Below are 13,744 nucleotides of genomic sequence, written 5' to 3'. Positions count from 1 at the left end.
AGTACTGGAGCGGGTTACCATTTCCTTCTCCAGGGGATATTCCCAACCCAGGGACTGAACCCTTGTCTCCTGTGTCTCCTGCATTGCAGGCAGATTCTTAACATGCTGAACCTTAGAATATAGTAGGTAATAATACATAAATGTCTGTTGGCAGATTGGCTGACTTCCTGGCTTGAGAAATATTGGTAAAATAGTATTCATAATCGAAGAAAATTACTCATTTTCTAGGATAAAATTTCTGACTCTTTAATGATAATTTAATTTAGTTCTTATTTGTTTTAATTTGTCAGTTGTTAGATACTTTGACTTGTATCAATGGTTGTTTTCAGATTACTGTTCCTGAATCCATTCAAACTAATTAAATATTGAGTTGTGGAAACAGCATTATGTAAGAATTTAAAGTTACTCTCTAACACATAGTTTCAAAATACCTGTAGTCATTGTGTATGCATGCTCAGTTGCTCAGTCATGTCTGACTCTTTGTGACCCCATGAACTTTAGCCCACCAGGCTCCTCTGTCCATGGTATTTTCCAGGCAATACCTGGAGTGGGTTGCCATTTCCTACTCCAGTACTCATCATGTAGTTTGTTCTTTTAAAAGTATCTTAATAAACTTAAGTAATGAATTTTTACACAGCAGTGTAATTCTACATAAAGTTGTAGAATTCATTCAATGAAATGAATCCAGTTCACTATATATATTAAGACATATTTGTGAGAAAGGGAAAAGATTTCTTATAATATTTAAAACTGGATATATGTTTGCATATTATGCACTGAATACTTAGAATTATTGTTCAGTTCAGTTCAGTTCAGTTGCTCAGTCGTGTCTGACTCTTTGCAACCCCATGAATCGCAACACGCCAGGCCTCCCTGTCCATCACCAACTCCCAGAGTTCACTCAGACTCACGTCCATCAAGTCCAGTGATGCCATCCAGCCATCTCATTCTCTGTCGTCCCCTTCTCTTCCTGCCCCCAATCCCTCCCAGCATCAGAGTCCTTTCCAATGAGTCAACTCTTCGCATGAGGTGGCCAAAGTACTGGAGTTTCAGCTTCAGCATCATTCCCTCCAAAGAAACCCCAGGGCTGATCTCCTTCAGAATGTACTGGTTGGATCTCTTTGCAGACCAAGGGACTCTCAAGAGTCTTCTCCAACACCACAGTTTAAAAGCATCAATTCTTCGGCGATCAGCCTTCTTCACAGTCCAACTCTCACATCCATACTTGTTAGGAGTCACTAAAGAAAAACTACTCCATTTTTAAACTGCTGTATTTTTTACTGTCTCAAAAAGTTGACTATAGTCTTCCCATTTTTATTAGATTAATTTCAATTTGGAAATACTTGATCAGATGATATTTTATTGACTAGTAATGACTTATGGTTCTCATTTAAATGTTTTATGTTCATTCACATAATAAACTGACTTCACTTACAGAAGTGGTGAAAGTGAAAGCTTTCAAAAAATTCAGAATAGCATCTATTTAACATGTCTAATATTTTCCAAATGGAAAGAACAAACTGCACCAGACTTGACACTAGACTTAACTGCAGAATTATTCTCTTAATATTGGTGGGGGAAATATCTTTAACTATCATCAAAAAAATAGTATGCTGAGTTCCCCTAAGTGTGAAGAAAATTTGGCATAGTGAGGCTATCTGTTATGTATTTGAATGTGTCACCAGTAAGTGTGATTTCTGATGGAGAGAACTATTAATGCTTCAGATTGTTGCCAAACATAATATGAAGAACCACTTACTCAGACACCTGATCTTTAGAATGCAGCATCGTTTGTAACAATTTTAACGCTAACTAAGTACACTTTGATGAGACAGCATTTAATAAAATGCTCATTAATTTCATCATTAGCAAGGGTATGCTAAGAAGTAAGCCAGTTTCTTATGTCACGCCCAATTAGCATCCCATGCTAGTAATCCCATTAGTATTGTTGAATTCACTAATGGAAAAACTAATGGGCATGCTACCAGGGCACATTAATTGGGCACGACACCAGTTCTGGTTTTAATTATTAAACTACGATAATGAAATGTGTGTTTGTAAAATATTAAACTGTTGAAATTGGGTTGAAGAAAATAAAAGAATATGTAGAAAGAAAGAGTTATATGGAAAGTCAACTTGTAAAGATTTGAGAACTTATCAAAATGGTCATATTTCTAGCTGATTGAGTTGCCTTTAAAAGTTAGGGTATTGTCCATGTGAGAAGCAAACCCTCCCCTACTCATGGGAAATTAAAAGCTCTTTTTTGGTAATATGAAATCCTGTATGTCATACATGTTGTCATCCTCTGTATGAGGCCTGACAGGAGCCAATTAAATGCATAGAATGGACAGGGTATGTTGCTGAAGCTATTTTAGAGGAATATAAATAAACGTTTTATTGACAATGGTGTGATTAATACTGTACTTTTGTGATATTAAACCATCACCATATTACATCAGATAATTGTCAGTTTTATCAGTTTTGAAAACCAGTATAGCAAAATAATTAGAATTTGGTGAAACATTCCAAGTAATTTAAACATTTATTTTGTAATATTTTATCCAATCTTTTTTTGGTTTTGTTTTTAAAATATTGTATTGATTGAAGTTAATTATTTCTAAGGGCCTTCTCTGGCGGTTCAGCTGGTAAAGAACCTGCCTGCCAATGCAGGAGGCACAAGAGACACAGGTTTGTTCCCTGGTTTGGGAAGATCCCCTGGAGAAGGAAATGGTAACCCACTCCAGTATTCTTGCTTGGAAAATTCTATGGACAGAGGAGCCTGGCAGGCTACAGTCCCATGGGGTTGCAAAGAGTTGGACATGACTGAGGACGCTCACACAATTATTGCTAAGGAGATCTACTTTGTTAAGAAAGAAAGCAAAAATTGTTTTCCTTTAGAAGGTTTGGAGTAATTTTCTGTTTTTTTTTTTCTTTAATCATAGTAGTTTTAAATGATGATGGTGAAAGTGAAAAGTGAAAGTGAAGTCGCTCAGTCATGTCCGACTCTTTGCCACCCCATGGATGGTAACCTACCAGGCTCCACGGTCCATGCGATTTTCCAGGCAAGAATACTGGAGTGGGCTGCCATTTCCTTCTTCAGGGGATCTTCCCAACCTAGGGATCGAACCCAGGTCTCCTGCATTGCAAACAGATGCTTTACCATCTGAGCCACTAGGGAAGCTCAAATGATGATGGTAGCAAAGTTGAAATATCTTTTACTTAGTCTTATGTGTTCACTAACATTAAAAAACGTACCATTGTGCTAACCATGATATACATGGCCCCAAACTGTTAAGATGAAAGGGATCTCTTCTCTTTATTTTCTTATCCTCACTTCCTCTGAGCTAATCTCTAAATACCTGCCATTTCCTGATTTTATCCATTTAGGAACTCATTTTTAAATCGGATACTATTACCTTAAGCAAAAGTGCACATGCTTGATTTTAGATTACAAATCACTGAGTACTAAGTTTAACCACAATACTTATGTTAAAGGTATTAGCAACTAGTTTTTTAATTTAAATGTTTTATTTTATATTGGCGTATAGCCAGTTTACAATGTTGTGGTAGTGTTGGGTAGACAGCAAAGAGACTCACCCATACATGTACATCTGTCTATTCTCCTCCAAACTTCCCTCACCCCATGCTGCCCACTCACATGGGGCAGAGCTCCATGTGCTGTACAGTAGGTCCTTGGTTATCATTTTTAAATACAGCAGTGTGTGCATACCTGTCCCAGACTCCCTAACTATCCCTTTCCCTCATGCTTCCCCCCTGACAACAATAAATTCATTCTCTAAGTCTGTGAGTCTGTTTTGTAAATAAGCTCATTGGTATAATTTCTTTTTAGATTCTACACATAAGGGATATTGTACTATATTTTTCTTTCTCCATCTTTCTTCACTCAATATGATAACCTCTAGTAACTAATTTTTAAAGCGAATCTAATTCCTTCTTGGTATTCATCGTGTAGTGAAGGTAAAAGAAACTAACTTGCCACACATTTTACTATCTTTAGAGCAGAATAATTTTAATGGTACTATATTAGTTTCAAAGTCTTGTCTTTTTCATATTTCTGGCCCCAAATTTAAAATATTAGAATAGAAAATTCACTACCTTTTGTTTGAGTATAGCTACTTATGTTTGAGTATAGTTACTCAAAATCCAAGTGTACTTATAAGAGATTTTCATTCTGAAGAGTTCTTTTCAGATTTGAGCCTCATGGTAATGCAGAAGTACATCAGAGAAATGCCAGAATGATGTATCAACTTTAACTTTGAGTTTCTGTTTGAAATGTGTACATGCTTGCCTCAGGATTGTGTTGAAATTTGTAAATTGGTTTCTAACAAATATACATGTATGAGTAACATGTATATAAAGATGCTTCCTCCTTGGAAAAAAAGCTATGACCAACCTAGACAGCATGTTAAAAAGCAGAGATGTTACTTTGCCAACAAAGGTCCATCTAGTCAAAGCTTTGGTTTTTCCAGTGGTCATGTACGGATGTGAGAGTTGGACCATAAAGAAAACTGAGCACTGAAGAATTGATGCTTTTGAACTGTGGTGTTGGAGAAGACTCTGGAGAGTCCCTTGGGCTACAAGGAGATCAAACCAGTCAATCCTAAAGGAAATCAGTCCTGAATATTCATCGGAAGGACTGATGCTGAAGGTTCAACTCCAGTACTTGGCCACCTGATGCAAAGAACTGACTCATTAGAAAAGACCCTGATGCTGGGAAAGATTGAAGGCAGGAGGAGAAGGGGGCGACAGAGGATGAGATGGTTGGATGGCATCACCAACTCAATGGACATGAGTTTGAGCAAGCTCAGGGAATTGGTGATGGACAGGGAAGCCTGGCATGCTGTAGTCCATGGGGTCGCAAAGAGTCAGACATGACTGAATGAATGAACTGATTGAACTGACCGAACATGTATATTTACTCACTGATTTTTTTTTTACTTATTAATTCCCTTAAGGGGTCTGCAGTGGAAGTTACCACAACTAATGATGATGGTAAACAATATAGTGATGGCAAATGGCATGAGATAATTGCTATTAGGCATCAAGGTTTGGGCCAAATCACACTTGATGGGCTGTTCACAGGTAAGAGCTTCCTTGACAAATATAAATGCCTCTATTGATATGCTGATGTTGCCATACTCCTCTATGTTTTTATTTCTTCTTCTCTTTTTTCACCTGTTTATCCCTTCTTCATCTAAATTGCTGTTGATTTTGCTTTTGGGGTGTTCTTAAAATGATGAAATCTTGGCAACTATTTTCTCCTCTATGCAGGGTTCAATAAAGCAAAAATAAGAGCAAAGTCATCATTATCAACTTTGTGTCATTTTCAGGTCTTTACAATTTGCAAAGGCTCTTACTTAGTTTTGCTTTACTTTTACTTGCAAAGAGGGAAGTCATTGGAGAATTTTGAAAGGAAGATGACATGATATGACTTCTTTCTTTAAAATTAACACTCTGGGTACTCTTTGGGGGATAAATTTTAAGGGGAATAAAGATGGAAGTATGGACCTAAGACAAATAGATGTTTCTCCAGCAAAGATGGGTTTATTCAGAATCAGCAAAGAATTTCAGTTCAGAGTCTGCAATCTTTTTTTTTTTTTGTACATATTTTTTAATTTATTTTTTTAATTGAAATATAATTGGTTTACAGAGTTTGTTGTTTTCTATCAAAGCTCAACATGAATCAGCCATAGATATACATATATCTCCTCCCTTTTGAACCTCCATCCCCATTCCACCTCTCTAGGTTATACAGAGCCCCTGTTTGAGTTTCTGAGCCATACAGCAAATTTCCATTGGCTATCTATTTTATGTATGGTAATTAAGTTTCCATATTACTCTTTCCATACATCTCACCCTCTGCTCCCTTCTCCCCATGTCCGTACATCCATTCTCTATGTCTGTTCCTCCATTGCTGCCCTGTAAATAAATTCTTAACTACCATTTTTCTATATTCCATATATATGTGTTAGAATATGATATTTGTCTTTCTCTTTCTGACTCACTTCACTCTGTATAATAGGTTCTAAGTTCATCCACCTCATCAGAACTGACTCAAATGTGTTCCTTTTTTGGCTGAGTAATATTCCATTGTGTATATGTACCACAACTTCTTTATCCATTCATCTGTTGATGGGCATCTAGGTTGCATTCTTGGTGCCATATGTAGCCCCCATACAGCAATGGAAGATAAACTCTTTTATAGAGTGGAAAAGGAAGTTTGAAGAGCTGAAGTAAACAAGCATGTGTCTTTTCATTGGCCAAGCCATTGCCAAGAAAGAAGAGTCTTCTTCCTGTTAGACTTGTCACATGAGAGCTCCTCTTTCTGGCCTTCCAGATCTATTAATTGAGGTTTCTTTTTGTTATTTTTTTATATTTCCCCTCCCTTGATCAAGATTTCTCTTTCAGAGTACCACTGATCAAGAGTCAGGTTTTCTAGTTTCAATGGCTTTTTTCCCCTTAACTTCAGGAACTACCTTTCCTGAGTATGGTATCTTGCACCAGAGAGGAATAGCACAGAATGGGAAATTACTGAATTCATATTTGAGTAGCAAGGGGAAGTAGGAGGGAGAACTCTCAGACCGTTTGTATCTACAGTCCTTGTTCTGTATTATCAAGATCAAGGACACTGGAGACGATCTGAAGCATTATGTCATCACCAATGTTTAGCAATAAATTTCCAACAGACTTGGTTCAACCATCTTCAAGAAGTCGCCTCATCAGATGTCATCTGCTTCAGTTATGGGAAATAATTACTTTTATATCACCAGATTATTTGAGGTTCCTTCAGAATTTGGAGCTTTATTTAGGCTTGTCACCTGAGTCTAGGAATCTATTCCTTGGACTCTCGTGGCACAAGCCTTGCTTAGCAATACCTGATGAGGCTTCTCTCATGAGGTTGAAGAAAGTTCTTCTGGAGGTATCTTTTCTAATAGATAAAATATTCAGGTTGGAAAGTCTTCCTCTCTTGAGAGCACAGTATAAAAAGATTGCTCTACCTAAACATGGTTATTTTTAATAGGAGAAATTTGGCCTTCACATTATTGGAATATCTCTCCTTTTTCAGTTGGAGGCCAAAAAAGCAGGAACCAAATGTGCTGGGTGTCCTGCAACTGTTTCAAAGGGTGAGAATTTTTGAGTTCCAAAAAGTGTGGATCTGAGATTTAGAGGGACCAATAGCAATGCTTTGGGCCAAAGTACTTGTAGGACCTCTACTAATTTTGCCAGTTGAGTATTAATAATGCCATTACTGTGATCAGCTGAACCGCAGGATTGAGAGTGGTAAGCACAGTGAAAATGTTGTAAAACTGCCAAACAGCACAATCTTGTTGAAGTACTTGGACAGTAAAATAGGTTCCTCAATCACTATTAAGTGTGCCTAGATATAAGAGTAGCCCTTGTTCTGATATCAGTTGCCCTAAATATCCTGGTTTTGGGCAAACTGCAATATTTCTTTGGTGACCTTATGTCCCTTTAAGGCTAACAGCTTTAGTAAATGGTTGCTGTCTTCCTGTGAGCAGGCTTAAGAAGATCAAAGAGGCAAATCATTCACACATGCAACAGAGTAGACCTATAGGGAACTTTATATCATCTAGATCAACCTTTAGGTTTTACAAGAAATAAGAAGGACTCAGTAAAACCCTGAAGCATTACTGTCCAGGTGAATTGTTTTTCTTCCCAAGTAGAGGTAAAAAGATTCTGGCTAGTTCATCAAGTGTAATACTGAAGAATTCACTGAATAAATCAATTGCAGTAAAGAATTTGCTTCCAGTAGGAATAGATGTTAGACCATCTGAAGGTTAGGAACATCAGGGTGTCAGGGAGTAACAATGTTGAGGTCCTGGACAAACCTCCACTCTGCCCTTAGGTTTTCTCACAGATGAAATGGCATCATTACAGGAAATAGTATGCAGATAATAAAGCCTTGAGCCTTGTAATCTATTATAGACTTTATGCCTTGAAGGGCTTCTATACTTATAGGGTATTGATTAATTCTGGGAAGAGATTTTGAAGGATCTACTTGAATCTAGATGGGAGCGGGCATGCTGTGAATTTTGCCAATGTCAGTTGGAGATTTTGCCCATAAGGATAGTGGAGACTGATTCAGTAGGGACAAATGATCAGTGTTTCCAAAACCATTTCTAGAACTGTCAAAGACAGAACAAATAAAAGATGCCAAAGGGTTATTTAATTCAACTGGCTGTTTATTTTGATGACTACTCTGAAATTCAAGAAATATTGCTCCCTTTTGGAACATTAGCAATAGTAATCGTCCCTAATAAATGGGTAGGGACAGAGGAACTAAGGAGAAAAAGGCATGTATCTCTCAAAGGGCCTAAAGGAAAGGGAATAGGTCCCAGAGACAAGAACCTCTTTAGATTTGTTAGTGATCCTCACTATTTGAACTGTTTTACAACTCGGAGGCAGAGGGTTCTTTACAGTCATGAGGTAATTATAGCCCAGAGTATATGACTGGTGTCAGGACTAGAAGAGATTCAACCCCAATCTTAAGAAACGTTTCCCTAAGCTGATTAAGATGGAGGATTAGGAGGAGCCCCTGTAGTTCCTCAGAGGCCATTGGTGAGTAGTGGGAGGTGGCTAGAAAGGTTTTTATAAAATTTTATTAGAGATAACTACACTCATTGGTTATGTATTGTCTACGATTGCTTGAGGCTGTATGGTCTACAGACTAAAATACATACTACCTGACTCTTTCCGGAAGAGTTTTGCTAAACCCTAATGTAGAGCATGACTGTGAGGTTTGGGACTTGAGCAACTGGAAGAACGTAACTGGCACAACTAGGTTGGCAAGCTAGTTGGAGAAGCAGATTCAGAGAGAAATGTCCAGAGTTTGGTTTGAACATGTTAAGTGTTAGGTACCTATGAGGCATCCAAGTGGAAATATCATGCTGAGTCCTGGATCCCAGTACGTTTAGAGAGGAGTTCCAGATTAGAGATAAAAATGGGGAGTTACCAGCTTAGGATGTATTTAAAGCCACAGTCCCAGATAAAAGTAGGGATAATTAGAGTGGTTTGGGCTCTGGGGGAAAAAAAAATGCCATTCTCGCAAAGAATGATGGAGTTAGTTAGGAATTTCTAAATTTTCTAAATTTCTAACATTTCTCTCTGAATGTGCTTCTCCAACTAGGTTGCCCACCCTACTTATGCCAGTTACATTCTTCCAGTTGCTCAAGACCCAAACCTTGCAGTCATGCTCTACATTAGGGCTTAGTAAAACTCTTCTGGAAAGAGCCAGATAGTATGTATTTTAACAGGAGATTTGCATTGGTATGCAGCACACAGAAGGACCCCGGCCCTTTCAGAGTTCTCACAGGTGTCTAGCTCTCTCTTCATCCTTTTAGAGGATTTATGGTGTTTATGCAGGTGGTAAGGAGATCTGGGAACAGACAAGGTCTGGGTTATTCTAACATCAAGATGTTGGGATGATAATTAAGAATCAGTGAAGAAAAGTGACCAATAGCAGAGAACCAGGAGGAAAGTGCATCCAGAAGCACAAGGAAGGGTTTAATCATTCGTTAAATTTGTAGAATAGATTGTCCTGCTGAAGTTCTCATCTGCTTTTCCATCCACAGGCTCTTCAGCCACCATGAATGGTGGTACTGTTATTGGAGAGAACACAGGAGTGTTTGTGGGTGGGCTGCCACAGGGTTACACCATCCTCAGAAAGGATTCTGGTGAGTTTGGGGAAAGTATAGAATTTATATGTGTCTCCATAATTGGGGCTCCCCTGGTGGCTCAGCGGTAAAGAATCCTCCTGCAATTTAGGAGATGTGGGTTCCATCTGTGGGTCAGGAAGATCCTCTAGGGAAGGAAATGGCAACCTGTTCAGTATTCTTGCCTGAGAAATCCCATGGACAGAGGAGCCTGGCAGGCTACAGTCCATAGGGTTGTAAAAAGTCAGACATGACTTAGTGAATGAACACCACCACAATTTAGTGTAGAATCAAACTATATCATTTTAAAGTATGGATAATTATATTATTTTCTACCTCATGCTGTATTTCCTACATCACTATGTCAAAAATTTCCTTTAGATCTCTTATTTTCTAAAGGAACCATGTATTATTTATATTTAAATTCTTAGAACCCAGTTCTTGATATATCAAAGAAGGTAATTAAACTTTTGCTGAAATACATTATACTAATTTAAGTCAAAGTTTTATAATTTGGGGGTCAAAGGTATGAAAAACTTTGAATTTTCAAGAGGGATATGTTTAAATTCTCTAGACTTATTTTAGTTACCTCCTTAGAAATACCTGTAGAGAGTGGAGAGTTTTCATTTGGTCCCTCTAGACTGGTGGTGAAATCTCCTGAAAGCATTCATGCACACACACATACACACACACACACACGCACGCACACTGAAAGAGAGAATTATTTTCCCATCAAGCATGCTTCTTAGGTGACATTAGTGGTAAAGAATCTGCCTGCCAATGCAGGAGACGCAAGAGACACGGGTTCGATCCCTGGTTTGGGGAGATACCCTAGAGTGGGAAATGTTAACCCACTCCAGCATTCTTGCCTGGACAATTCCATGGAGCCTAGCAGACTACATTCCATGGGGTCGCAAAGAGCTGGACACAACTGAGCCACTCACACACACATACACACACTCACATACACACATGCTTCTTGGCTCTGGTACATGCAGGAACCAGGAGGAGAGCATACCCCAGTACCAACTACCCCTCTTGTAGAGGACATCACTCCATTATAAATAAATCCTTTGACATTGTGCATATAAACTGACTTTGTGAAACACTGATCACTGGTAAATACCTTCCCGGGGTTCAGGTCGTGAACTCAAAAGCTGAGAATTCAGCTTCTCACTGACCTGTAGGGACATTGCCGTATGAAACGCAACCTCAGCTCCAGGTGCCTTCTTGCCCTCTCTACTTTTTTATTTTTTTGCTCTCTAATTCGATTATCTGCTCACTTTTTCTCTTTCTCAACCCCTTATGACCACCCTTTTACTGTGTTCATAAGCCCCACACTTACTTGGTCTGGGGAGTTCAAAAAGTAAGTGTAACATTATATTAATGCCTAACAATTGGTGGCTCAGATGGAAAAGAATCTGCCTGCAATGTGAGAGAACTACGTTCCATTCCTGGATTGGGAAGATGCCCTGGAGAAGGGAATAGCTACCCACTCCACTATTCTTGACTGGAGTATCCCCAGGGACAGAACAGCCTGGTGGGCTACTGTCAATGTGGTCACAAAGAGTTGGACACAACTGAGTGACTAAGTGCACACATTGCTTTACTTGTATAGCAGACTGCGTTCATAATGCTGAGGGTACTAAATTATAAAATATAGATTGTATAGATAGACTTGCTTTAAATCTTGCTTTTAAAATGTGTTATATTGTCCTGGTCATTCATTGGAAGGACTGATGCTGAGGCTGAAACTCCAATACTTTGGCCACCTCATGCAAAGAGTTGACTCATTGGAAAACACCCTAATGCTGGGAGGGATTGGGGGCAGGAGGAGAAGGGGACAACAGAGGATGAGATGGCTGGATGGCATCACCGACTCAATGCACATGAGTTTGGGTGAACTCTGGGAGTTGGTGATGGACAGGGAGGCCTGGCGTGCTATGATTCATGGGGTGGCAAAGAGTCAGACACGACTGAGCAACTGAACTGAACAGAATTGCACTTTTATTTATTTATTTAATTTTATTTTATTTTTAAACCTGAAACACTGTATTAGTTTTGCCAAACATCAAAACGAATCCGCCACAGGTATACATGTGCTCCCCATCCTGAACCCTCCTCCCTCCTCCCTCCCCACACCATCCCTCTGGGTCGTCCCAGTGCACCAGCCCCAAGCATCCAGTATCGTGCATTGAACCTGGACTGGCACTTTTATTTTTAAGACCAGAAGCAGATGAAATCTCCTTGTTAATTCAAGATGCAATGATCTTGCTATTACTATAAAACCAAGGTTTTTGTGCAAACATCTCTTTCTCCAGATAAGATGACTCTTGAACTAGAGCATAGCATACCAATTATTAGCACTTACCATAGCTTTTGGCATGGGTGTTTATGTGAGTTATTAAGAAGTTTGTCAGAAGAAGGCAGTGAGACCTATAGCCTCTTTCTTTTATTTTAATGGCATATCAAATTAATTGCATGAAAAAAATTTCTCACAGTACATATTTCTTGATATCTATCAACCCCTGCAGACATAGTCCAAAAGGGTTTTGTGGGCTGTCTCAAGGATGTGTATTTCATGAAGAATTATAATCCTTCTGCTACTTGGGAGCGTCTGGTTTGGCAGAGTTCTGAAGAGCAAACCAATGTGCATAACGACTGGGAGGGCTGCCCCACTTCACTCCAAGAGGGAGCCCAGTTTCTAGGGACAGGTAAGAGTCTAAAACAGACATTGGTCATTGCTTAACTTGTATGTTCTATCTTTGGTATAATTTAGTCTCCCCGATCTGATGATTTTGACCTCATATGAACCTACTGTCACAGAAACACCTAGTTATGCCATGATGCCCATACACATATTTTCAATGTTGGAATATATACTATAAATTGTAAGATTCATAAATACATATTCATGTGTAAGATCTCTGACAGTTTTGAGTTTACATATGATAGTGGCACTAATGTCCATTTGTGAGTCCACTGTTTTACTTAGAATATAGTTTTCCTTAGATGTTTCAAAGGAATTTTGTTTTGTCAGGCTAATCTGTATGATATTTGTTGCATCCCATTATACAGACCAGTAGTTTTCCTAAGAGTAAAATTTCAGCTATGTAATGGGGTAAGTAGGTCCTTAAGGGAAAGCTAGAGAATATAACCATCATCATTGCCATTGCTCCAAAGGCTGCGGAGAAGGGGAGGTGAAGTGTCCCCAGCATAACCCCAACCTACAGTCTCTGTCTAGCAGCCACTCAGGGTAAGGATTGGAAGGGAATATGGTGGCTTGACCAAACATGGCTTGTTTTTCAATAACAGCCCACTATTGCCTGCTACATTTATGGCTAAATTAGTTAGATATTAAGTTCGTTAAACTACCTTCAGAACAGAAAGTTAAATAATATCATACTTTGTATATTTTTTCATTGTTTTTTCTCATCACTGTCATTTGTCAGATTTTCTCTTATATCAATGCAACTTATTGTTACTAGTTACATATTAGTAAAACAGTAATAGTCTTAATTTTACATGGATCACTGCCTTTTCATGGCAAAGGGGCTTGTATAACTCAATGAAGCTATGAGTCATGCCATGCAGGGTCACCCAAGTCGGACGGGTCAAAATGAAGAGTTCTGACAAAACGTGATCCACTAGAGGAGGGAATGGCGAACCACTCCACTATATTTGCCATGAGAACCTCAGGAACTGTATAAAAAGACAAAAAAAGAAAAAGAAAAAGAAAATATGACACCAAAAGATGAGCCTCCCAGGTTGGAAGTTGTCCAATATGCTATTTGGAAAGAGCAGAGGACAATTACTAATAGCTCCAGAAAGAATGAAGCAGCTGGGCCAAAGCAGAAATGATGCTCACTTGTGGATGTGTCTGTGATGAAAGTAAAATCCAATGCTGTATAGAACAGTGCTGCATAGGAACCTTGAATGTTAGGACCATGAATCAAGGTAAATTGGATGTGGTCAAGCAGGAAATGGGCTTCCCTGGTGAATCAATGGGTAAAGAATCTACCTGCAATGAGGGAGACCTGGGATCGATC

The 13,744-nt window shown here is 38.8% G+C and overlaps 1 protein-coding gene across 17 annotated transcripts in view; it reads left to right on the top strand.

Annotated features, from left to right (window-relative positions):
- The window catches only part of USH2A (usherin), a 1,013,951-nt gene that overhangs the window by 468,276 nt on the left and 531,931 nt on the right, over positions 1-13,744 (top strand). For all 17 annotated transcript variants that reach the window (XM_055581875.1, XM_055581867.1, XM_055581860.1 and 14 more), the window contains 3 exons: positions 4,977-5,103; positions 9,615-9,716; positions 12,230-12,409. In XM_055581875.1, coding sequence (XP_055437850.1) covers positions 4,977-5,103; positions 9,615-9,716; positions 12,230-12,409 — 409 coding nt within the window. The remainder of the gene's footprint in view (positions 1-4,976; positions 5,104-9,614; positions 9,717-12,229; positions 12,410-13,744) is intronic.

This window comes from Bubalus kerabau, chromosome 5 (assembly GCF_029407905.1).
Source record: "Bubalus kerabau isolate K-KA32 ecotype Philippines breed swamp buffalo chromosome 5, PCC_UOA_SB_1v2, whole genome shotgun sequence".
NCBI classification, from domain to species: domain Eukaryota; kingdom Metazoa; phylum Chordata; class Mammalia; order Artiodactyla; family Bovidae; genus Bubalus; species Bubalus kerabau.
Note: the sequence above shows the minus strand (reverse complement) of the source record. Positions and strands in the feature narration are given on the sequence as shown.